The following is a 26,815-nucleotide window of genomic DNA, read 5'->3' as shown; positions in this document are numbered from 1 at the left end:
ACTCTAACCACTAGGCTACCTGCCGCCCCTACACTCTAACCACTAGGCTACCTGCCGCCCCTACACTCTAACCACTAGGCTACCTGCCGCCCCTACACTCTAACCACTAGGCTACCTGCCTCCCCTACACTCTAACCACTAGACTACCTGCCGTCCCTACACTCTAACCACTAGACTACCTGCCGCCCCTACACTCTAACCACTAGACTACCTGCCTTCCCTACACTCTAACCACTAGGCTACCTGCCGTCCCTACACTCTAACCACTAGGCTACCTGCCGCCCCTACACTCTAACCACTAGACTACCTGCCACCCCTCCACTCTAACCACTAGGCTACCTGCCGCCCCAGCCTTGATTTGTTAGGTGCCCTTGGATTCGGTCTTGTAGGTGCAATCATTATTTTGCGAAAGATACAGAGTCACACGGTTCTTTAAAAGAGTCCGATACAGGTGTATATCTTTAAATAATAAATATATATAATATCTTTAAAATAAATGAATTCAGAGTCATTTAGCAGGACGTCAGAAAGAGAGTTAAGGGTGTCTTTCCTTAGACATGTCGGGGCCATACTTGCAAACATCAGAAAATGTCATGTTCAAGGTTAAAACACAAGTTTGAGGATAAGTTTAAGCATCAGACAATTATATTAGTCACAATACAACAGGCGTAGACCTCACAGTGAAATGCTTACTTACAAGCCCTTAACCAACAAAAAATACGGATAAGAATAAGAGATAAAAGTAACAAGTAATTAAAGAGGAGCTGTAAAATAACAATATATACAGGGGGGTGCCGGTACAGAGTCAACGTGGAGGCTATATACAGGGTGTTACGGTACAGAGTCAATGTGGAGACTATATACAGGGTGTTACGGTACAGAGTCAATGTGGAGACTATATACAGGGGTGTTACGGTACAGAGTCAATGTGGAGACTATATACAGGGTGTTACGGTACAGAGTCAATGTGGAGACTATATACAGGGTGTTACGGTACAGAGTCAATGTGGAGGCTATATACAGGGTGTTACGGTACAGAGTCAATGTGGAGGCTATATACAGGGTGTTACGGTACAGAGTCAATGTGGAGACTATATACAGGGTGTTACGGTACAGAGTCAATGTGGAGACTATATACAGGGGGTACCGGTACAGAGTCAATGTGGAGGCTATATACAGGGTGTTACGGTACAGAGTCAATGTGGAGGCTATATACAGGGTGTTACGGTACAGAGTCAATGTGGAGACTATATACAGGGTGTTACGGTACAGAGTCAATGTGGAGACTATATACAGGGGGTACCGGTATAGAGTCAATGTGGAGACTATATACAGGGTATTACGGTACAGAGTCAATGTGGAGGCTATATACAGGGTGTTACGGTACAGAGTCAATGTGGAGGCTATATACAGGGTGTTACGGTACAGAGTCAATGTGGAGGCTATACAGGGTGTTACGGTACAGAGTCAATGTGGAGGCTATATACAGGGTGTACCGGTACAGAGTCAATGTGGAGACTATATACAGGGGGTACCGGTACAGAGTCAATGTGGAGGCTATATACAGGGTGTTACGGTACAGGGTCAATGTGGAGGCTATATACAGGGTGTTACGGTGCAGAGTCAATGTGGAGGCTATATACAGGGGGTACCGGTACAGAGTCAACTTGGAGGCTATATACAGGGTGTTACGGTACAGGGTCAATGTGGAGGCTATATACAGGGTGTTACGGTACAGAGTCAATGTGGAGGCTATATACAGGGTATTACGGTACAGAGTCAATGTACGGGGGCACCGGTTAGTAGAGGTAATATGTACATATGTACCTGCCACCCCTCCACTCTAACCACTAGGCTACCTGCCACCACTCCACTCTAACCACTAGGCTACCTGCCACCCCTCCACTCTAACCACTAGGCTACCTGCCGCCCCTCCACTCTAACCACTAGGCTACCTGCCGCCCCTCCACTCTAACCACTAGGCTACCTGCTGCCCCTCTACTCTATCCACTAGGCTACCTGTCTCCCCTACACTCTAACCACTAGGCTACCTGCTGCCCCTCCACTCTAACCACTAGGCTACCTGCTGCCCCTCCACTCTAACCACTAGGCTACCTGCTGCCCCTCCACTCTAACCACTAGGCTACCTGCTGCCCCTCCACTCTAACCACTAGGCTACCTGCTGCCCCTCCACTCTAACCACTAGGCTACCTGCTGCCCCTCCACTCTAACCACTAGGCTACCTGCTGCCCCTCCACTCTAACCACTAGGCTACCTGCCGCCCCTCCACTCTAACCACTAGGCTACCTGCTGCCCCTCTACTCTATCCACTAGGCTACCTGTCTCCCCTACACTCTAACCACTAGGCTACCTGCCGCCCCTCCACTCTAACCACTAGGCTACCTGCCGCCCCTCCACTCTAACCACTAGGCTACCTGCTGCCCCTCTACTCTATCCACTAGGCTACCTGCCGCCCCTACACTCTAACCACTAGGCTACCTGCCTCCTCTACACTCTAACCACTAGGCTACCTGCTGCCCCTCCACTCTAACCACTAGACTACCTGCCGCCTCTACACTCTAACCACTAGTCTACCTGCCGCCCCTCCACTCTAACCACTAGGCTACCTGCTGCCCCTCTACTCTATCCACTAGGCTACCTGTCTCCCCTACACTCTAACCACTAGGCTACCTGCCGCCCCTCCACTCTAACCACTAGGCTACCTGCCGCCCCTCCACTCTAACCACTAGGCTACCTGCTGCCCCTCTACTCTATCCACTAGGCTACCTGCCGCCCCTACACTCTAACCACTAGGCTACCTGCCTCCTCTACACTCTAACCACTAGGCTACCTGCTGCCCCTCCACTCTAACCACTAGACTACCTGCCGCCTCTACACTCTAACCACTAGTCTACCTGCCGCCCCTCCACTCTAACCACTAGGCTACCTACCGCCACTCCACTCTAACCACTAGGCTACCTACCACCACTCCACTCTAACCACTAGGCTACCTGCCACCTCTACACTCTAACCACTAGACTACCTGCCACCTCTACACTCTAACCACTAGGCTACCTACCGCCACTCCACTCTAACCACTAGGCTACCTGCCACCTCTACACTCTAACCACTAGGCTACCTACCGCCACTCCACTCTAACCACTAGGCTACCTGCCACCTCTACACTCTAACCACTAGTCTACCTACCGCCACTCCACTCTAACCACTAGTCTACCTACCACCACTCCACTCTAACCACTAGTCTACCTGCCCCCCCTACACTCTAACCACTAGTCTACCTGCCCCCCCTACGCTCTAACCACTAGGCTACCTGCCACCCCTACACTCTAACCACTAGTCTACCTGCCTCCCCTACACTCTAACCACTAGGCTACCTGCCGCCCCTACACTCTAACCACTAGACTACCTGCCACCCCTCCACTCTAACCACTAGGCTACCTGCCGCCCCTACACTCTAACCACTAGGCTACTTGCCGTCCCTACACTCTAACCACTAGGCTACCTGCCCCCCCTACCCTCTAACCACTAGGCTACCTGCCACCCCTACACTCTAACCACTAGGCTACCTGCCACCCCTACACTCTAACCACTAGGCTACCTGCCGCCCCTACACTCTAACCACTAGGCTACCTGCCACCCCTACACTCTAACCACTAGGCTACCTGCCACCCCTACACTCTAACCACTAGACTACCTGCCGCCTCTACACTCTAACCACTAGGCTACCTGCCACCCCTACACTCTAACCACTAGACTACCTGCCGCCTCTACACTCTAACCACTAGACTACCTGCCACCCCTACACTCTAACCACTAGTCTACCTACCACCACTCCACTCTAACCACTAGGCTACCTACCACCACTCCACTCTAACCACTAGGCTACCTGCCGCCCCAGCATTGATTTGTTAGGTGCCCTTGGATTCGGTCTTGTAGGTGCAATCATTATTTTGCGAAAGATACAGAGTCACACGGTTCTTTAAAAGAGTCCGATACAGGTGTATATCTTTAAATAATAAATATATATAATATCTTTAAAATAAATGAATTCAGAGTCATTTAGCAGGACGTCAGAAAGAGAGTTAAGGGTGTCTTTCCTTAGACATGTCGGGGCCATACTTGCAAACATCAGAAAATGTCATGTTCAAGGTTAAAACACAAGTTTGAGGATAAGTTTAAGCATCAGACAATTATATTAGTCACAATACAACAGGTGTAGACCTCACAGTGAAATGCTTACTTACAAGCCCTTAACCAACAAATAATACGGATAAGAATAAGAGATAAAAGTAACAAGTAATTAAAGAGGAGCTGTAAAATAACAATATATACAGGGGGGTGCCGGTACAGAGTCAACGTGGAGGCTATATACAGGGTGTTACGGTACAGAGTCAATGTGGAGGCTATATACAGGGGGTTACGGTACAGAGTCAATGTGGAGGCTTATATACAGGGTATTACGGTACAGAGTCAATGTGGAGGCTATATACAGGGGGTACCGGTACAGAGTCAATGTGTAGGCTATATACAGGGGGTACCGGTACAGAGTCAATGTGGAGGCTATATACAGGGGGTACCGGTACAGAGTCAATGTGGAGGCTATATACAGGGGGTACCGGTACAGAGTCAATGTGGAGGCTATATACAGGGGGTACCGGTACAGAGTCAATGTGGAGGCTATATACAGGGGGTGCCGGTACAGAGTCAATGTGGAGGCTATATACAGGGGGTACCGGTACAGAGTCAATGTGGAGGCTATATACAGGGTGTTACGGTACAGGGTCAATGTGGAGGCTATATACAGGGGGTACCGGTACAGAGTCAATGTGGAGACTATATACAGGGGGTACCGGTACAGAGTCAATGTGGAGGCTATATACAGGGTGTTACGGTACAGGGTCAATGTGGAGGCTATATACAGGGTGTTACGGTGCAGAGTCAATGTGGAGGCTATATACAGGGGGTACCGGTACAGAGTCAACGTGGAGGCTATATACAGGGTGTTACGGTACAGGGTCAATGTGGAGGCTATATACAGGGTGTTACGGTACAGAGTCAATGTGGAGGCTATATACAGGGTATTACGGTACAGAGTCAATGTGGAGGCTATATACAGGGGGTGCCGGTACAGAGTCAATGTGGAGGCTATATACAGGGTATTACGGTACAGAGTCAATGTGGAGGCTATATACAGGGGGTGCCGGTACAGAGTCAATGTGGAGGCTATATACAGGGTGTTACGGTACAGGGTCAATGTGGAGGCTATATACAGGGGGTACCGGTACAGAGTCAATGTGGAGACTATATACAGGGTGTTACGGTACAGAGTCAATGTGGAGGCTATATACAGGGTGTTACGGTACAGAGTCAATGTGGAGGCTATATACAGGGTGTTACGGTACAGAGTCAATGTGGAGGCTGTATACAGGGTGTTACGGTACAGAGTCAATGTGGAGGGTATATACAGGGGGTACCGGTACAGAGTCAATGTGGAGGCTATATACAGGGGGTACTGGTACAGAGTCAATGTGGAGGTTATATACAGGGGGTACCTGTACAGAGTCAATGTGGAGGCTATATACAGGGTGTACCGGTACAGAGTCAATGTGGAGGCTATACAGGGTGTTACGGTACAGGGTCAATGTGGAGGCTATATACAGGGGGTACCAGTACAGAGTCAATGTGGAGGCTATATACAGGGTGTTTCGGTACAGAGTCAATGTGGAGGCTATATACAGGGTATTACGGTACAGAGTCAATGTGGAGGCTATACAGGGTGTTACGGTACAGAGTCAATGTGGAGACTATATACAGGGTGTTACGGTACAGAGTCAATGTGGAGGCTATATACAGGGTGTTTCGGTACAGAGTCAATGTGGAGGCTATATACAGGGTGTTACGGTACAGAGTCAATGTGGAGGCTATATACAGGGTGTTACGGTACAGAGTCAATGTGGAGGCTATATACAGGGGGTACCGGTACAGAGTCAATGTGGAGGCTATATACAGGGGGTACCGGTACAGAGTCAATGTGGAGGCTATATACAGGGTGTTACGGTACAGAGTCAATGTGGAGGCTATATACAGGGTGTTACGGTACAGAGTCAATGTGGAGACTATATACAGGGTGTTACGGTACAGAGTCAATGTGGAGACTATATACAGGGTGTTACGGTACAGAGTCAATGTGGAGGCTATATACAGGGGGTACCGGTACAGAGTCAATGTGGAGGCTATATACAGGGGGGGTACCGGTACAGAGTCAATGTGGAGACTATATACAGGGGGTACCGGTACAGAGTCAACGTGGAGGCTATATACAGGGTGTTACGGTACAGGGTCAATGTGGAGGCTATATACAGGGTGTTACGGTACAGAGTCAATGTGGAGGCTATATACAGGGGGTACCGGTACAGAGTCAATGTGGAGACTATATACAGGGTGTTACGGTACAGAGTCAATGTGCGGGGGCACCGGTTAGTTGAGGTAATATGTACATGTAGGTAGAGTTATTAAAGTGACTATGCGTAGATGACAACAGAGAGTAGCAGTAGTGTGGAGGGGGGGGAGAGGGAGGGGCAATGTGAATAGTCTAGGTAGCCATTTGACTAGATGTTCAGGAGTCTTTTGGCTTGGGGGTAGAAGCTGTTTAGAAGCCTCTTGGACCTAGCCTTGGCGCTCTGGTACCACTTGCCGTGTGGTAGCAGAGAGAACAGTCTATGACAATGGTGGCTGGAGTCTTTGACAATTTTCAGAGCCTTCCTCTGACACCGCCTGGTGTAGAGGTCCTGGATGGCAGGAAGCTTAGCCCCAGTGATGTACTGGGCCGTACGCACTACCCTCTGTAGTGCCTTGCAGTCAGAGGCAGAGCAATTGCCATACCAGGCAGTGATGCAACCGGTCAGGATGCTCTCAATGGTGCAGCTGTAGAACATTTTGAGGATCTGGGGACCCATGCCAAATCTTTTCGGTTTTGTTGTGCCCTCATCATGGCTGTCTTGGTGTGCTTGGACCATGTCAGTTTGTTGGTGATGTGGACACAAAGGAACTTGAAGCTCTCAACCTGCTCCACTGCAGCCTTGTCGATGAAAATGGGGGCGTGCTCAGTCCTCTTTTTCTTGTAGTCCACAATCATCTCCTTTGTCTTGATCACATTGAGGGAGAGGTTGTTGCCCTGGCACCACACGGCCAGGTCTCTGACCTCCTCCCTATAGGCTGTCTCGTTGTTGTCGGTGATCAGGCCTACCACTGTTGTGTCATCGGCAAATTTAATGATGGTGTTGGAGTCGTGCCTGGCCGTCCAGTCGTGAGTGAACATGGGGTTCAGGAGGGGGCAAAGCACGCACCCCTGAGGGGCCCCTGTGTTGAGGATCAGTGTGGCAGATGTGTTGTTACCTACCCTTACCACCTGGGGGCGGCCCGTCAGGAAGTCCAGGATCCAGTTGCAGAGGGAGGTGTTTAGTCCCAGGGTCCTTAGCTTAGTGATGAGCTTTGAGGGCACTATGGTGTTGAATGCTGAGCTGTAGTCAATGAACAGCATTCTCACATAGGTGTTCCTTTTGTCCAGGTGGGAAAGGGCAGTGTGGAGTGCAGTAGAGATTGCATCATCTGTGGATCTGTTGGGGCGGTATGCAAATTGGAGTGGGTCCAGGGTTTCTGGGATAATGGTGTTAATGTGAGCCATGACCAGCCTTTCAAAGCACTTCATGGTTATGGACGTGAGCGCTACGGGTCGGTAGTCATTTAGACAGGTTACCTTAGTGTTCTTGGCACAGGCACTATGGTGGTCTGCTTGAAACATGTTGGTATTACAGACGCGGACAGGGAGAGGTTGAACATGTCAGTGAAGACACTTGCCAGTTGGTCAGCGCATGCTCACAGTACACGTCCTGGTAATCCGTCTGGCCCTGCGGCCTTGTGAATGTTGACCTGTCTAAAGGTCCTAGGAGGATGTGGCTGTTTGTTCAGGTTATGACCAGGGATATGGGTTAGACGTTAGGATGGCTGTTTGTCCAGGTTATGACCAGGGATACGGGTTAGACGTTAGGATGGCTGTTTGTCCAGGTTATGACCAGGGATATGGGTTAGACGTTAGGATGGCTGTTGGTCCAGGTTATGATATGGGTTAGACGTTAGGATGGCTGTTTGTCCAGGTTATGACCAGGGATACGGGTTAGACGTTAGGATGGCTGTTGGTCCAGGTTATGATATGGGTTAGACGTTAGGATGGCTGTTGGTCCAGGTTACGACCAGGGATATGGGTTAGACGTTAGGATGGCTGTTGGTCCAGGTTACGACCAGGGATATGGGTTAGACGTTAGGATGGTTGTTGGTCCAGGTTATGATATGGGTTAGACGTTAGGATGGCTGTTGGTCCAGGTTACGACCAGGGATACGGGTTAGACGTTAGGATGGCTGTTGGTCCAGGTTATGATATGGGTTAGACGTTAGGATGGCTGTTGGTCCAGGTTACGACCAGGGATACGGGTTAGACGTTAGGATGGCTGTTGGTCCAGGTTACGACCAGGGATACGGGTTAGACGTTAGGATGGTTGTTGGTCCAGGTTATGATATGGGTTAGACGTTAGGATGGCTGTTGGTCCAGGTTATGATATGGGTTAGACGTTAGGATGGCTGTTGGTCCAGGTTATGACCAGGGATACGGGTTAGATGTTAGGATGGCTGTTGGTCCAGGTTACGACCAGGGATATGGGTTAGACGTTAGGATGGCTGTTGGTCCAGGTTATGACCAGGGATACGGGTTAGACGTTAGGATGGCTGTTGGTCCAGGTTACGACCAGGGATACGGGTTAGACGTTAGGATGGCTGTTTGTCCAGGTTATGATATGGGTTAGACGTTAGGATGGCTGTTGGTCCAGGTTACGACCAGGGATATGGGTTAGACGTTAGGATGGCTGTTGGTCCAGGTTACGACCAGGGATATGGGTTAGACGTTAGGATGGCTGTTGGTCCAGGTTATGATATGGGTTAGACGTTAGGATGGCTGTTGGTCCAGGTTATGATATGGGTTAGACGTTAGGATGGTTGTTGGTCCAGGTTATGATATGGGTTAGACGTTAGGATGGCTGTTGGTCCAGGTTACGACCAGGCATATGGGTTAGACATTAGGATGGCTGTTGGTCCAGGTTATGATATCGGTTAGACGTTAGGATGGCTGTTGGTCCAGGTTATGATATGGGTTAGACGTTAGGATGGCTGTTGGTCCAGGTTATGATACGGGTTAGACGTTAGGATGGCTGTTGGTCCAGGTTACGACCAGGGATATGGGTTAGACGTTAGGATGGCTGTTGGTCCAGGTTATGACCAGGGATATGGGTTAGACGTTAGGATGGTTGTTGGTCCAGGTTATGATATGGGTTAGACGTTAGGATGGCTGTTGGTCCAGGTTATGATATGGGTTAGACGTTAGGATGGCTGTTGGTCCAGGTTACGATATGGGTTAGACGTTAGGATGGCTGTTGGTCCAGGTTACGACCAGGGATATGGGTTAGACGTTAGGATGGCTGTTGGTCCAGGTTATGATATGGGTTAGACGTTAGGATGGCTGTTGGTCCAGGTTACGACCAGGGATACGGGTTAGACGTTAGGATGGCTGTTGGTCCAGGTTACGACCAGGGATATGGGTTAGACGTTAGGATGGCTGTTGGTCCAGGTTATGATATGGGTTAGACGTTAGGATGGCTGTTGGTCCAGGTTATGATATGGGTTAGACGTTAGGATGGCTGTTGGTCCAGGTTATGATATGGGTTAGACGTTAGGATGGCTGTTGGTCCAGGTTATGATATGGGTTAGACGTTAGGATGGCTGTTGGTCCAGGTTACGACCAGGGATACGGGTTAGACGTTAGGATGGCTGTTGGTCCAGGTTATGACCAGGGATATGGGTTAGACGTTAGGATGGCTGTTGGTCCAGGTTATGATATGGGTTAGACGTTAGGATGGCTGTTGGACCAGGTTACGACCAGGGATATGGGTTAGACGTTAGGATGGCTGTTGGTCCAGGTTACGACCAGGGATATGGGTTAGACGTTAGGATGGCTGTTGGTCCAGGTTATGACCAGGGATATGGGTTAGACGTTAGGATGGCTGTTTGTCCAGGTTATGATATGGGTTAGACGTTAGGATGGCTGTTGGTCCAGGTTATGACCAGGGATACGGGTTAGACGTTAGGATGGCTGTTGGTCCAGGTTATGATATGGGTTAGACGTTAGGATGGCTGTTGGTCCAGGTTACGACCAGGGATATGGGTTAGACGTTAGGATGGCTGTTGGTCCAGGTTACGACCAGGGATATGGGTTAGACGTTAGGATGGCTGTTGGTCCAGGTTATGACCAGGGATACGGGTTAGACGTTAGGATGGCTGTTGGTCCAGGTTATGATATGGGTTAGACGTTAGGATGGCTGTTGGTCCAGGTTATGATATGGGTTAGACGTTAGGATGGCTGTTGGTCCAGGTTACGACCAGGGATATGGGTTAGACGTTAGGATGGCTGTTGGTCCAGGTTACGACCAGGGATATGGGTTAGACGTTAGGATGGCTGTTGGTCCAGGTTATGATATGGGTTAGACGTTAGGATGGCTGTTGGTCCAGGTTACGACCAGGGATATGGGTTAGACGTTAGTAATAATACACTACCTCTGACCAGGGCCCATTCCCTATATAATACACTACCTCTGACCAGGGCCCGTTCCCTATATAATACACTACCTCTGACCAGGGCCCGTTCCCTATATAATACACTACCTCTGACCAGGGCCCGTTCCCTATATAATACACTACCTCTGACCAGGGCCCATTCCCTATATAATACACTACCTCTGACCAGGGCCCGTTCCCTATATAATACACTACCTCTGACCAGGGCCCATTCCCTATATAATACACTACCTCTGACCAGGGCCCGTTCCCTATATAATACACTACCTCTGACCAGGGCCCATTCTCTATATAATACACTACCTCTGACCAGGGCCCATTCCCTATATAATACACTACCTCTGACCAGGGCCCATTCCCTATATAATACACTACCTCTGACCAGGGCCCATTCCCTATATAATACACTACCTCTGACCAGGGCCCATTCCCTATATAATACACTACCTCTGACCAGGGCCCGTTCCCTATATAATACACTACCTCTGACCAGGGCCCGTTCCCTATATAATACACTACCTCTGACCAGGGCCCGTTCCCTATATAATACACTACCTCTGACCAGGGCCCATTCCCTATATAATACACTACCTCTGACCAGGGCCCGTTCCCTATATAATACACTACCTCTGACCAGGGCCCATTCCCTATATAATACACTACCTCTGACCAGGGCCCATTCCCTATATAATACACTACCTCTGACCAGGGCCCGTTCCCTATATAATACACTACCTCTGACCAGGGCCCGTTCCCTATATAATACACTACCTCTGACCAGGGCCCGTTCCCTATATAATACACTACCTCTGACCAGGGCCCATTCCCTATATAATACACTACCTCTGACCAGGGCCCGTTCCCTATATAATACACTACCTCTGACCAGGGCCCATTCTCTATATAATACACTACCTCTGACCAGGGCCCATTCCCTATATAATACACTACCTCTGACCAGGGCCCATTCCCTATATAATACACTACCTCTGACCAGGGCCCATTCCCTATATAATACACTACCTCTGACCAGGGCCCGTTCCCTATATAATACACTACCTCTGACCAGGGCCCATTCCCTATATAATACACTACCTCTGACCAGGGCCCGTTCCCTATATAATACACTACCTCTGACCAGGGCCCATTGACCAGAGGCCTATATGGTCCAAAGTAGTGCACTATATAAGGGATAGGATGCCATTTGGGATGATCGAGAGACAGAGACACTTGAAATGTCTTTTTACTGTTAAATTCAAAATCGTTCTTTTTTTATGTTGTTTTGTGTCGTCTCACTTTTGTTTATTTTTATTTCACTTACTTTGGCGATGTAAACACGTTTCCCATGCCAATAACGCCCCGTTGAATTGAGGGAGAGAGAGAGAGAAATACTGGTCTAGTCTGGACTATCATGAAAAGCTTTCTTGTGTTCCTCGTGTGGTCGTCACAATTACCCCGGCTCCGTCTGCATATTGAATTTGTTTTATGACATTCCGTGGGCATGAGACTCCAGTTCCAAGAAGAATAGTTTAACATAATTCAAACCTCAAAGGTTTCTATTGGCCTATAGATGGTGGAAAAGGCCGCAGATGCAGTAATATGTTTAAATATATTTCAAATCTAATCTCTGAACACATCACATTTCTCACATATTCATTCAAATGAGACAGTAGTCTGGACAATTGAAGCCAAAGATGAGAATAATTCTGCTTACGTCCCATGTCGTTTCCAGTTGTGTGTTAGACTGTCCCTAGTGGAGAAGATGTGTTACTGTCCCTAGTGGAGAAGATGTGTTACTGTCCCCTAGTGGAGAAGATGTGTTACTGTCCCTAGTGGAGAAGATGTGTTACTGCCCCTAGTGGAGAAGATGTGTTACTGTCCCTAGTGGAGAAGATGTGTTACTGTCCCTAGTGGAGAAGATGTGTTACTGTCCCTAGTGGAGAAGATGTGTTACTGTCCCTAGTGGAGAAGATGTGTTACTGTCCCTAGTGGAGAAGATGTGTTACTGTCCCTAGTGGAGAAGATGTGTTACTGTCCCTAGTGGAGAAGATGTGTTACTGTCCCTAGTGGAGAAGATGTGTTACTGTCCCTAGTGGAGAAGATGTGTTACTGTCTCTAGTGGAGAAGATGTGTTACTGTCCCTAGTGGAGAAGATCAGGAAAAACATCAGGAACAGACTGATATTCTGCAAAAGGTACAGGGATTGGACTGCTGAGAACTGGGGTAGAGTCATTTTCTCTAATGAGTCCCCTTTCCGATCGTTTGGGGCATCCGGAAAAAAGCTTGTCCGGAGAAGACAAGGTGAGCGCTACCATCAGTCCTGTGTCATGCCAACAGTAAAGCATCCTGAGACCATTCATGTGTGGGGTTGCTTCTCAGCCAAGGGAGTGGGCTCACCTACAATTATTCCTAAGAACACAGCCATGAATAAAGAATGGTTCCAACACATCCTCCGAGAGCAACTTCTCCCAACCATCCAGGAACAGTTTGGTGACGAACAATGCATTTTCCAGCATGATGGAGCACCTTGCCATAAGGCAAAAGTGATAACTAAGTGGCTCGGGGAACAAAACATAGATATTTTGGGTCCATATTTTGGGTCCCATTGAGAACTTGTGGTCAATCCTCAAGAGGCGGGTGGACAAACAAAAACCCACAAATTCTGACAAACTCCAAGCATTGATTATGCAAGAATGGGCTGCCATCAGTCAGGATGTGACTCAGAAGTTAATTGACAGCATGCCAGGGCGAATTGCAGAGGTCTTGAAAAATAAGGGTCAATACTGCAAATATTGACTCTTTGCATCAACTTCATGTAATTGTCAATAAAAGCCTTTGACACTTATGAAATGCTTGTAATTATACTTCAGTATTCCATAGTAACATCTGACAAAAATATCTAAAGACACTGAAGCAGCAAACTTTGTGAAAATTAATATTTGTGTCATTCTCAAAACTTTTGGCCACGACTGTACAGCTGGGCTCAGCTCAGTATTACTCAGCTCAGTATTACTCAGCTCAGTAGTGTGAAAGGGGTATTAGTTAGTCTGGAGTAGGTGTGACAGGTTAAGGCCTGTAGGGGCAGGGCCAGTCAGGGAGAGGGGCAGGGCCTCTTACCTGTTCCACAGTGAGGGGTGAACAGATCTCCTCTCCTCTCAGGATCATGGACCTCTGGGTCAGAACCTCAGACAGCTGGAACGAGTCCAGGCCCAGCAGATCACTGACATTACTGACCGCTGGAGAGACAGACAGATATGTTACTAACCACTGGAGAGAGACAGACAGATATGTTACTAACCACTGGAGAGACAGACAGATATGTTACTAACCACTAGAGAGAGAGACAGACAGATATGTTACTAACCACTAGAGAGACAGACAGATATGTTACTAACCACTAGAGAGACAGACAGATATGTTACTAACCACTAGAGAGACAGACAGATATGTTACTAACCACTAGAGAGAGAGACAGACAGATATGTTACTAACCACTGGAGAGAGAGTGGTATGGAGGGTGGTATGGGCTATTTTCAGGAATCCCCACATCAGCAGAAATTAAGCTTGGTAACAGATCATAAGAAAATACTATACTGGCTCATGTTTTAGATATAGTTAGATATGGAATCATGTAGAAACCAAGTGTTAAACAAATCAAAATATATTTTACATTTGAGATTCTTCACAGTAGCCACCCTTTTGCCTTATGGTGCCAGGTTTCCTCCAGACGTGATGCTTGGACTTCAGGCCAAAGAGTTCAATCCTGGTTTCATCAGATCAGAGAATCTTGTTTCTCATGGTCTGAGAGTCCTTTAGGTGCCTTTTGGCAAACTCCAAGCGGGCTGTCATGTGCCTTTTACTGAGGAGTGTCTTCCATCTGGCCACTCTACCATAATGGCATGATCGATGGAGTGCTGCAGAGATGTTTGTCCTTCTGGAAGGTTCTCCCATCTCCACAGAGGATTTCTGGAGCTCTGCCAGAGTGACCATCAGGTTCTTGGTCACCTCCCTGACCAAGGCCCTTCTCCCCAGCTCTAGGAAGAGTCTTGGTGTTTCCAAACTTCTTCCATTTAAGAACGATGGAGGCCACTGTGTTCTTGGACCTTCAATGCTTCAGAAATGTTTTGGTACCCTTCCCCAGATCTGTGCCTCGACACAATTCTGTCTCGGAGCTCTACGGACATTTCCTTCAACCTCATGGCTTGGTTTTTGCTCTGACATGCACTTTCAACTGTGGGACCTTATATAGACAGGTGTGTGCCTTTCCAAATCATGTCCAATCAATTGAATTTACGACAGGTGGACTCGAAGTTGTAGAAACATCTCAAGGATGATCAATGGAAACAGGAAGCACCTGAGCTCCATTTCGAGTCTCATAGCAAAGGGTCTTAATACTTTTGTAAATCAGGTATTTATAAAATTTCTAAAAACCTGTTTTCACTTTGTCATTATGGGGTATTGTGTGTAGATTGATGAGGAAAATGTGTAATTTAATCCATTTTAGAATAAGGCTATAATGCAACAAAAATGTGGAAAAAGTCCAGGTTTCTGAATACTTTCCGAAGGCTCTGTACATAGTTCTGTCAGCAGGCTTTGTCTTTAACTGAAACCTTCTTCACTATCATGCTTTAGAATAACTTCCCCTCTCCTCTCTTCCTTCTCCTCTCCTCTCACTCCCCCCTCCTCTACTCCCTCCTCCTTTCCCCTCTCCTCCCTCCCCCTCTCCCCTTCTTCCCTCCCTCTCCCCTTCCCCTCCTTTCCTCTCCTCTAGCCCCCTCCCCTCCCTTCCCTCCCCTCTCTTCCTTCCTTCCCTTCCATCTCCCCTCCTTCCCTTCTCCTCCCTCTCACCTCCTTTGGATGTGATTTGTGCTCCTCCTGCGGTCATGAACTCTATGTTCCCCATCAGGAGAACAGCAGACAGCAGCTTGAAGACGTCACGTATCTCCTCCTCACTGAACTGCATCACCTTTAAAGCCTCCTGGTAGCAGCAGAGACAGAGAGATGATTCCTTCTACTGAACACAGACAGAATAAAACATGCTGCAGGACCCATGTTCAAAAGTATCTCAGAGGAGGAGTGCTCTAGGATACCGATCATAATGAATAAAATTACACGGACAGAGAGTACCTGATCTTAAATTGGCACTTTTACTCTGAGACGTTTGTTGAATACAGGCCCATAATCTACACGTCTGATGGGACTGTAGTTATTCTACTGGGTTATATTGCCCTCTGGTGGCAGCTTGTGAAGGTACAACCAGCCTCACCATAACACTGTCATAGAGCTGCAGGTCATCGAGACTCCTGTCCTTCACACAGCCAGACTGACTCAGGTAGTGGTATGACTCTGGGCCCTCAGACAGGAAGTACAGCTCTGGAACACAGACATAAACTAACTTTAGGCAGTTGAAGCAAGCATGCACATTTTCTTCAGGAACATTTTCTAGAGACACAAACAAAGTCCCACTGTATTTAAATCAAATAAAATTGTATTCGTCACATGCTTCGTACAGGTGTAGACTAACAGTGAAATGCTTACTTATAATGCAGAGTTAAAGTTAAAGATTCAAAAACATACAAATAATAACAGAAATAGTGACAAGGAATAAATACACAGTGAATAACAAATACCAATAACAAGTAAAAAATAACATGGCTATATACAGGAAGTAGAAAATAACATGGCTCTATACAGGAAGTAGAAAATAACATGGCTCTATACAGGAAGTAGAAAATAACATGACTATATACAGGAAGTAGAAAATAGCATGGCTATATACAGGAAGTAGAAAATAACATGGCTCTATACAGGAAGTAGAAAATAACATGACTATATACAGGAAGTAGAAAATAACATGACTGTATACACGAAGTAGAAAATAACATGGCTCTATACAGGAAGTAGAAAATAACATGACTATATACAGGGAGTAGAAAATAACATGGCTCTATACAGGAAGTAGAAAATAACATGACTATATACAGGAAGTAGAAAATAACATGGCTATATACAGGGAGTAGAAAATGACTATATACAGGGTGTATACTAGTACCGAGTCGATGTGCAGGAGTGAAAGGTCATTGAGGTAGCTACCGTGCCTTCAGTAAGTATTCACACCCATTGACTTATTCAGCACTTTGTTGTTTTACAGCCTGATTTGTAAAATGTATTAAATTGAGATTGTATGTCACTCGCCTATGCATAATAACTCATAATGTCAAAGTGGAATTATATTTTTAGACATTTTTACAAATAAATAAAAAAACGAAAAGCTGAAATCTCTTGAGTCAAGTAATTAACACCTTTGTTATGACAAGCCTAAATAAGTTCAGGAGTAAAAATGTGCTAAACAAGTCACATAATAAGTTGCATGGACTACCTCATCTCTGTACCCCACACATAAGTATCTTTAAAGGTCCCTCAGCAGTGAATTTCAAACACAGTCTCAACCACAAAGACCAGGGAGGGTTTCCAGTGCCTCGCAAAGAATGGCACCCATTGGTAGATAAGTTAAAAAAAAATAATAATCTGATATTGAATATCCCTTTTGAGCATGGTGAAGTTATTAATTACACTTTGGATGGTGTATCAATACACCCAGTCACTACAAAGATACAGGCGTCCTTCCTAACTGAGTTGCCAGAGAGGAAGGAAACAATTGAGGGATTTCACCATGAGCCCAATGTTGACTTTAAAAAGGTTACAGAGTTTTATGGCTGTGATAGGAGAAAATTGAGGATGTAGATACTCCACAATACTAAACTAATTGTCTCATCGCGCACTAGCGACTCCTGTGGCGGGCCGGGCGCAGTGCACGCTGACACGGTCACCAGGTGTACGGTGTTTCCTCCGACACATTGGTGCGGCTGGCTTCCGGGTTAAGTGGGCATTGTGTCAAGAAGCAGTGCAGCTTGGTTGGGTTGTGTTTTGGAGAACGCACGGCTCTCAACCTTCGCCTCTCCCGAGTCCGTACGGGAGTTGCAGCGATGAGACAAGACTGTAACTACCAATTGGATACCACGAAATTGGGGAGAAAAAAGGGCAAAAAAATGTCAAATATTAATTGTCACATGCGCCAATACAACAGGTGTAGACCTTAACCAACAGGTGTAGACCTCACAGTGAAATACTGACTGACCAGCCCTTAACCAACAGGTGTAGACCTCACAGTGAAATACTGACTGACCAGCCCTTAACCAACAGGTGTAGACCTTAACCAACAGGTGTAGACCTTAACCAACAGGTGTAGACCTCACAGTGAAATACTGACTGACCAGCCCTTAACCAACAGGTGTAGACCTCACAGTGAAATACTGACTGACCAGCCCTTAACCATCAGGTGTAGACCTCACAGTGAAATACTGACTGACCAGCCCTTAACCAACAGGTGTAGACCTCACAGTGAAATACTGACTGACCAGCCCTTAACCAACAGGTGTAGACCTCACAGTGAAATGCAGACTGACCAACCCTTAACCAACAGGTGTAGACCTCACAGTGAAATACTGACTGACCAGACCTTAACCAACAGGTGTAGACCTCACAGTGAAATGCTGACTGACCAGCCCTTAACCAACAGGTGTAGACCTCACAGTGAAATGCAGACTGACTAGCCCTTAACCAACAGGTGTAGACCTCACAGTGAAATACTGACTGACCAGCCCTTAACCAACAGGTGTAGACCTTAACCAACAGGTGTAGACCAGGTGTAGACCTCACAGTGAAATGCTGACTGACCAGCCCTTAACCAACAGGTGTAGACCTTAACCAACAGGTGTAGACCTTAACCAACAGGTGTAGACCTTAACCAACAGGTGTAGACCTTAACCAACAGGTGTAGACCTTAACCAACAGGTGTAGACCTTAACCAACAGGTGTAGACCTTAACCAACAGGTGTAGACCTTAACCAACAGGTGTAGACCTCACAGTGAAATACTGACTGACCAGCCCTTAACCAACAGGTGTAGACCTTAACCAACAGGTGTAGACCTTAACCAACAGGTGTAGACCACACAGTGAAATACTGACTGACCAGCCCTTAACCAACAGGTGTAGACCAAACAGTGAAATACTGACTGACCAGCCCTTAACCAACAGGTGTAGACCTCACAGTGAAATACTGACTGACCAGCCCTTAACCAACAGGTGTAGACCTCACAGTGAAATACTGACTGACCAGCCCTTAACCAACAGGTGTAGACGAGGTGTAGACCTCACAGTGAAATACTGACTGACCAGCCCTTAACCAACAGTGCATGTCAAGAAAGAGTTAAGAAAATATTTATCAAATAAACTAAAGTAAAAAATTATAAAAAGTAACACAATAAAATAACAACGAGGCTATATAAAGGGGGTACCGGTACCGAGGCAGTGTGTGTGGGTAGAGTCCAGTGTGTGGGTAGAGTCCAGTGTGGGGGTAGAGTCCAGTGTGTTGGTAGAGTCCAGTGTGTTGGGTAGAGTCCAGTGTGTTGGGTAGAGTCCAGTGTGTGGGTAGAGTCCAGTGTGTGGGTAGAGTCCAGTGTGTGGGTAGAGTCCAGTGTGTGGGTAGAGTCCAGTGTGTTGGGTAGAGTCCAGTGTGTTGGGTAGAGTCCAGTGTGTTGGGTAGAGTCCAGTGTGTTGGGTAGAGTCCAGTGTGTGGATAGAGTCCAGTGGGTGGATAGAGTCCAGTGGGTGGATAGAGTCCATTGGGAGGATAGAGTCCCCGTGTTTTGGGTAGAGTCCAGTGTGTGTGGATAGAGTCCAGTGTGTTGGGTAGAGTCCAGTGTGTTGGGTAGAGTCTAGTGTGTGGGTAGAGTCCAGTGTGTTGGGTAGAGTCCAGTGTGTTGGGTAGAGTCCAGTGTGTTGGGTAGAGTCCAGTGTGTGGGTAGAGTCCAGTGTGTTGGGTAGAGTCCAGTATGTTGGGTAGAGTCCAGTGTGTTGGGTAGAGTCCAGTGTGTTGGGTAGAGTCCAGTGTGTTGGGTAGAGTCCAGTGTGTTGGGTAGAGTCCAGTGTGTGGATAGAGTCCAGTGTGTGGATAGAGTCCAGTGGGTGGATAGAGTCCAGTGGGAGGATAGAGTCCAGTGGGAGGATAGAGTCCCCGTGTTTTGGGTAGAGTCCAGTGTGTGTGGATAGAGTCCAGTGTGTTGGGTAGAGTCCAGTGTGTTGGGTAGAGTCTAGTGTGTGGGTAGAGTCTAGTGTGTGGGTAGAGTCCAGTGTGTTGGGTAGAGTCCAGTGTGTTGGGTAGAGTCCAGTGTGTGGGTAGAGTCCAGTGTGTTGGGTAGAGTCCAGTATGTTGGGTAGAGTCCAGTGTGTTGGGTAGAGTCCAGTGTGTTGGGTAGAGTCCAGTGTGTTGGGTAGAGTCCAGTGTGTGGGTAGAGTCCAGTGTGTGGGTAGAGTCCAGTGTGTTGGGTAGAGTCCAGTGTGTTGGGTAGAGTCCAGTGTGTTGGGTAGAGTCCAGTGTGTTGGGTAGAGTCCAGCGTGTTGGGTAGAGTCCAGTGTGTGGGTCGAGTCAGCGTGTTGGTAGGGTCCAGTGGGTGGATAGAGTCCAGTGGGTGGATAGAGTCCAGTGGGAGGATAGAGTCCCCGTGTTTTGGGTAGAGTCCAGTGTGTGTGGATAGAGTCCAGTGTGTTGGGTAGAGTCCAGTGTGTTGGGTAGAGTCCAGTGTGTTGGGTAGAGTCCAGTGTGTTGGGTAGAGTCCAGTGTGTTGGGTAGAGTCCAGTGTGTTGGGTAGAGTCCAGTGTGTGGGTAGAGTCCAGTGTGTGGGTAGAGTCCAGTGTGTGGGTAGAGTCCAGTGTGTGGGTAGAGTCCAGTGTGTTGGGTAGAGTCCAGTGTGTTGGGTAGAGTCCAGTGTGTTGGGTAGAGTCCAGTGTGTGGATAGAGTCCAGTGGGTGGATAGAGTCCAGTGGGTGGATAGAGTCCATTGGGAGGATAGAGTCCCCGTGTTTTGGGTAGAGTCCAGTGTGTGTGGATAGAGTCCAGTGTGTTGGGTAGAGTCCAGTGTGTTGGGTAGAGTCTAGTGTGTGGGTAGAGTCCAGTGTGTTGGGTAGAGTCCAGTGTGTTGGGTAGAGTCCAGTGTGTTGGGTAGAGTCCAGTGTGTGGGTAGAGTCCAGTGTGTTGGGTAGAGTCCAGTATGTTGGGTAGAGTCCAGTGTGTTGGGTAGAGTCCAGTGTGTTGGGTAGAGTCCAGTGTGTTGGGTAGAGTCCAGTGTGTTGGGTAGAGTCCAGTGTGTGGATAGAGTCCAGTGTGTGGATAGAGTCCAGTGGGTGGATAGAGTCCAGTGGGAGGATAGAGTCCAGTGGGAGGATAGAGTCCCCGTGTTTTGGGTAGAGTCCAGTGTGTGTGGATAGAGTCCAGTGTGTTGGGTAGAGTCCAGTGTGTTGGGTAGAGTCTAGTGTGTGGGTAGAGTCTAGTGTGTGGGTAGAGTCCAGTGTGTTGGGTAGAGTCCAGTGTGTTGGGTAGAGTCCAGTGTGTGGGTAGAGTCCAGTGTGTTGGGTAGAGTCCAGTGTGTTGGGTAGAGTCCAGTGTGTTGGGTAGAGTCCAGTGTGTTGGGTAGAGTCCAGTGTGTTGGATAGAGTCCAGTGTGTGGGTAGAGTCCAGTGTGTGGGTAGAGTCCAGTGTGTTGGGTAGAGTCCAGTGTGTTGGGTAGAGTCCAGTGTGTTGGGTAGAGTCCAGTGTGTTGGGTAGAGTCCAGCGTGTTGGGTAGAGTCCAGTGTGTGGGTCGAGTCAGCGTGTTGGTAGGGTCCAGTGGGTGGATAGAGTCCAGTGGGTGGATAGAGTCCAGTGGGAGGATAGAGTCCCCGTGTTTTGGGTAGAGTCCAGTGTGTGTGGATAGAGTCCAGTGTGTTGGGTAGAGTCCAGTGTGTTGGGTAGAGTCCAGTGTGTTGGGTAGAGTCCAGTGTGTTGGGTAGAGTCCAGTGTGTTGGGTAGAGTCCAGTGTGTTGGGTAGAGTCCAGTGTGTGGGTAGAGTCCAGTGTGTGGGTAGAGTCCAGTGTGTTTGGTAGAGTCCAGTGTGTTGGGTAGAGTCCAGTGTGTGGGTAGAGTCCAGTGTGTTGGGTAGAGTCCAGTGTGTCGGGTAGAGTCCCCGTGTGTGGGTAGAGTCCAGTGTTGTGGGTAGAGTCCAGTGTGTGTGGATAGAGTCCAGTGTGTGGGTAGAGTCCAGTGTGTGGGTAGATTCCAGTGTGTGGGTAGAGTCCAGTGTGTTGGATAGAGTCCAGTGTGTTGGGTAGAGTCCAGTGTGTCGCGTAGAGTCCAGTGTGTCGGGTAGAGTCCAGTGTGTCGGGTAGAGTCAGTGTGTGGGGGTAGAGTCCAGTGTGTGGGGGTAGAGTCCAGTGTGTTGGTAGAGTCCAGTGTGTTGGATAGAGTCCAGTGTGTGGGTAGAGTCCAGTGTGTTGGGTAGAGTCCAGTGTGTTGGGTAGAGTCCAGTGTGTTGGTAGAGTCCAGTGTGTTGGGTAGAGTCCAGTGTGTGGGTAGAGTCCAGTGTGTTGGTAGAGTCCAGTGTGTTGGGTAGAGTCCAGTGTGTCCAGTGTGTTGGGTAGAGTCCAGTGTGTGGGTAGAGTCCAGTGTGTTGGTAGAGTCCAGTGTGTTGGTAGAGTCCAGTGTGTTGGGTAGAGTCCAGTGTGTTGGGTAGAGTCCAGTGTGTTGGGTAGAGTCCAGTGTTGGGTAGAGTCCAGTGTGTTGGGTAGAGTCCAGTGTGTTGGTAGAGTCCAGTGTGTTGGTAGAGTCCAGTTTGTTGGGTAGAGTCCAGTGTGTTGGTAGAGTCCAGTGTGTTGGGTAGAGTCCAGTGTGTTGGTAGAGTCCAGTGGGTGGGTAGAGTCCAGTGTGTGGGGTAGAGTCCAGTGTGTGGATAGAGTCCAGTGTGTTGGGTAGAGTCCAGTGTGTGTGTAGAGTCCAGTGTGTGTGTAGAGTCCAGTGTGTTGGGTAGAGTCCAGTGTGTTGGTAGAGTCCAGTGTGTTGGGTAGAGTCCAGTGTGTGGGTAGAGTCCAGTGTGTGGGTAGAGTCCAGTGTGTGGGTAGAGTCCAGTGTGTGGGTAGAGTCCAGTGTGTTGGGTAGAGTCCAGTGTGTGGGTAGAGTCCAGTGTGTTGGGTAGAGTCCAGTGTGTTGGGTAGAGTCCAGTGTGTTGGGTAGAGTCCAGTGTTGGGTAGAGTCCAGTGTGTTGGGTAGAGTCCAGTGTGTTGGTAGAGTCCAGTGTGTGGGTAGAGTCCAGTGTGTTGGGTAGAGTCCAGTGTGTGGGTAGAGTCCAGTGTGTTGGGTAGAGTCCAGTGTGTTGGGTAGAGTCCAGTGTGTTGGGTAGAGTCCAGTGTTGGGTAGAGTCCAGTGTGTTGGGTAGAGTCCAGTGTGTTGGTAGAGTCCAGTGTGTTGGTAGAGTCCAGTGTGTTGGGTAGAGTCCAGTGTGTTGGTAGAGTCCAGTGTGTTGGGTAGAGTCCAGTGTGTTGGTAGAGTCCAGTGGGTGGGTAGAGTCCAGTGTGTGGGGTAGAGTCCAGTGTGTGGATAGAGTCCAGTGTGTTGGGTAGAGTCCAGTGTGTGTGTAGAGTCCAGTGTGTTGGTAGAGTCCAGTGTGTTGGTAGAGTCCAGTGTGTGGGTAGAGTCCAGTGTGTGGGTAGAGTCCAGTGTGTTGGGTAGAGTCCAGTGTGTGGGTAGAGTCCAGTGTGTGGATAGAGTCCAGTGCAAGAGAGTTAGTTCAAAAAGGGGCGATGCAGGTAGTCCGGGTAGCCATTTGATGAGCTATTTATCAGTCTTATGCCTTGGAGGTAGAAGCTGTTCACGGTCCTGCTGGTTCTAGACTTGGTGGACCAGTACCGCTTGTTGAGCAAGTGAAGTGTTTTAGTTGATTCAGTGGAGGCTGGTGTGACTTAGAAACACGGTTTCCATGTGTTTGATGCCGCTCCATTCATTCCATTCCAACCATTACTATGAACCGTCCTCCCTTCACCAGCCTCCACTGAGTCCGTACAAGTGTTGCAATAACTGTACTCCAGTGTAGGAGTCTCTGTATGAATGAACGTACCTCTGTGGTTCTTGTCGGCCCCGGCCAGCAGAGCATAGAAGATATGATAGTTCCTCTCTCCAGGGTTCTGCCTCACCACACGGTTCTTTTCAAGTAAATCTGAAGGTTTAAAGTTGAGGAAAACAAAGACAGATAGGTACATCTCTAAGCCATACCGGACATTACAGATCTGGAATCCGGACCTCAGTACGTTAGTGGCAAAAGGTCTTGGTATTGGGCCTCAGTAAGGTACATTAGTGGTAACAGGTTGAGTCCAGGTCTCAGTAAGGTACATTAGTGGTAACAGGTTGAGTCCTCAGTAAGGTACATTAGTGGTAACAGGTTGAGTCCAGGCCTCAGTAAGGTACATTAGTGGTAACAGGTTGAGTCCTCAGTAAGGTACATTAATGGTAACAGATTGAGTCCTCAGTAAGGTACATTATTGGTAACAGGTTGAGTCCTCAGTAAGGTATATTAGTGGTAACAGGTTGAGTCCAGGTCTCAGTAAGGTACATTAGTGGTAACAGGTTGAGTCCTCAGTAAGGTACATTAGTGGTAACAGGTGGAGTCCAGGCCTCAGTAAGGTACATTAGTGGTAACAGGTGGAGTCCAGGCCTCAGTAAGGTATATTAGTGGTAACAGGTTGAGTCCAGGTCTCAGTAAGGTACATTAGTGGTAACAGGTTGAGTCCTCAGTAAGGTACATTAGTGGTAACAGGTTGAGTCCTCAGTAAGGTACATTAGTGGTAACAGGTTGAGTCCAGGCCTCAGTAAAGTACATTAATGGTAACAGGTTGAGTCCTCAGTAAGGTACATTAGTGGTAACAGGTTGAGTCCTGAGTAAGGTACATTAGTGGTAACAGGTTGAGTCCTCAGTAAGGTACATTAGTGGTAACAGGTTGAGTCCAGGCCTCAGTAAGGTACATTAGTGGTAACAGGTTGAGCCCAGGCCTCAGTAAGGTACATTAGTGGTAACAGGTTGAGTCCAGTCCTCAGTAAGGTACATTAGTGGTAACAGGTTGAGTCCTCAGTAAGGTACATTAGTGGTAACAGGTTGAGTCCTCAGTAAGGTACATTAGTGGTAACAGGTTGAGTCCAGGCCTCAGTAAGGTACATTAGTGGTAACAGGTGGAGTCCAGGCCTCAATAAGGTACATTAGTGGTAACAGGTTGAGTCCTCAGTAAGGTACATTAGTGGTAACAGGTTGAGTCCTCAGTAAGGTGCCTTAGTGGTAACAGGTTGAGTCCTCAGTATGGTACATTAGTGGTAACAGGTTGAGTCCAGGCCTCAGTAAGGTACATTAGTGGTAACAGGTTGAGTCCTCAGTAAGGTACATTAGTGGTAACAGGTTGAGTCCAGGCCTCAGTAAGGTACATTAATGGTAACAGGTTGAGTCCTCAGTAAGGTACATTAGTGGTAACAGGTTGAGTCCTGAGTAAGGTACATTAGTGGTAACAGGTTGAGTCCTCAGTAAGGTACATTAGTGGTAACAGGTTGAGTCTAGGCCTCAGTAAGGTACATTAGTGGAAACAGGTTGAGTCCAGGCCTCAGTAAGGTACATTAGTGGTAACAGGTTGAGTCCTGAGTAAGGTACATTAGTGGTAACAGGTTGAGTCCAGGCCTCAGTAAGGTACATTAGTGGTAACATGTTGAGTCCAGGCCTCAGTAAGGTACATTAGTGGTAACAGGTTGAGTCCTCAGTAGTGGTAACAGGTTGAGTCCAGGCCTCAGTAAGGTATATTAGTGGTAACAGGTTGAGTCCAGGTCTCAGTAAGGTACATTAGTGGTAACAGGTTGAGTCCTCAGTAAGGTACATTAGTGGTAACAGGTTGAGTCCTCAGTAAGGTACATTAGTGGTAACAGGTTGAGTCCAGGCCTCAGTAAGGTACATTAGTGGTAACAGGTTGAGTCCAGGCCTCAGTAAGGTACATTAGTGGTAACAGGTTGAGTCCTCAGTAAGGTACATTAGTGGTAACAGGTTGAGTCCAGGCCTCAGTAAGGTACATTAGTGGTAACAGGTTGAGTCCAGGCCTCAGTAAGGTATATTAGTGGTAACAGGTTGAGTCCAGGTCTCAGTAAGGTACATTAGTGGTAACAGGTTGAGTCCTCAGTAAGGTACATTAGTGGTAACAGGTTGAGTCCTCAGTAAGGTACATTAGTGGTAACAGGTTGAGTCCTCAGTAAGGTATATTAGTGGTAACAGGTTGAGTCCTCAGTAAGGTACATTAGTGGTAACAGGTTGAGTCCAGTCCTCAGTAAGGTACATTAGTGGTAACATGTTGAGTCCTCAGTAAGGTACATTAGTGGTAACAGGTTGAGTCCTCAGTAAGGTACATTAGTGGTAATAGGTGGTAAAAATCTCCCGGGTGGCGCAGTGGTCTAGGGCACTGCATCGCAGTGCTAGCTGCGCCACCAGAGTCTCTGGGTTCGCGCCCAGGCTCTGTCGCAGCCGGCCGCAACTGGGAGGTCCGTGGGGCGACGCACAATTGGCATAGCGTCGTCCGGGTTAGGGAGGGTTTGGCCGGTAGGGATATCCTTGTCTCAGTATGTAAAATGTAATAAAATGTATGCACTCTACTGTAAGTCGCTCTGGATAAGAGCGTCTGCTAAATGACTAAAATGTAAAATGTAAAAAAAATGTAATATGTGTTAATATGTGGTGATATGGGGTAATAGGTGGTATATGAGGTATTATGGGGTAATATGTGGTGATATGGGGTATTAGGTGGTATATGGGGTATTAGGTGGTATTAGGTGGTATATGGGGTATTAGGTGGTATTAGGTGGTATATGGGGTATTATGGGGTAATAGGTGGTATATGAGGTATTATGGGGTAATAGGTGGTATATGGGGTATTAGGTGGTATATGGGGTATTAGGTGGTATTAGGTGGTATATGGGGTATTAGGTGGTATTAGGTGGTATATGGGGTATTAGGTGGTATTAGGTGGTATATGGGGTATTAGGTGGTATATGGGGTATTATGGGGTATTAGGTGGTATATGGGGTATTAGGTGGTATTAGGTGGTATATGGGGTATTAGGTGGTATATGGGGTATTATGGGGTAATAGGTGGTATATGGGGTATTAGGTGGTATTAGGTGGTATATGGGGTATTATGGGGTAATATGGGGCAATATGGGGTATTATGGGGT

General features: G+C 47.8%; 1 protein-coding gene across 1 annotated transcript in view; it reads right to left on the bottom strand.

Moving 5' to 3' along the window:
- The window catches only part of LOC129820679 (unconventional myosin-X-like), a 440,174-nt gene that overhangs the window by 204,772 nt on the left and 208,587 nt on the right, over window positions 1-26,815 (bottom strand). Inside the window, exons 7-10 of the mRNA XM_055877525.1 lie at window positions 23,683-23,781; window positions 15,965-16,071; window positions 15,547-15,676; window positions 13,816-13,934 (exon numbers count right to left, since the gene is read on the bottom strand). Of these exons, the coding sequence (XP_055733500.1) occupies window positions 13,816-13,934; window positions 15,547-15,676; window positions 15,965-16,071; window positions 23,683-23,781 (455 nt within the window). The remainder of the gene's footprint in view (window positions 1-13,815; window positions 13,935-15,546; window positions 15,677-15,964; window positions 16,072-23,682; window positions 23,782-26,815) is intronic.

The sequence above is a fragment of the Salvelinus fontinalis genome, chromosome 23 (genome assembly GCF_029448725.1).
Source record: "Salvelinus fontinalis isolate EN_2023a chromosome 23, ASM2944872v1, whole genome shotgun sequence".
Lineage (NCBI taxonomy): Eukaryota > Metazoa > Chordata > Actinopteri > Salmoniformes > Salmonidae > Salvelinus > Salvelinus fontinalis.
Note: the sequence above shows the minus strand (reverse complement) of the source record. Positions and strands in the feature narration are given on the sequence as shown.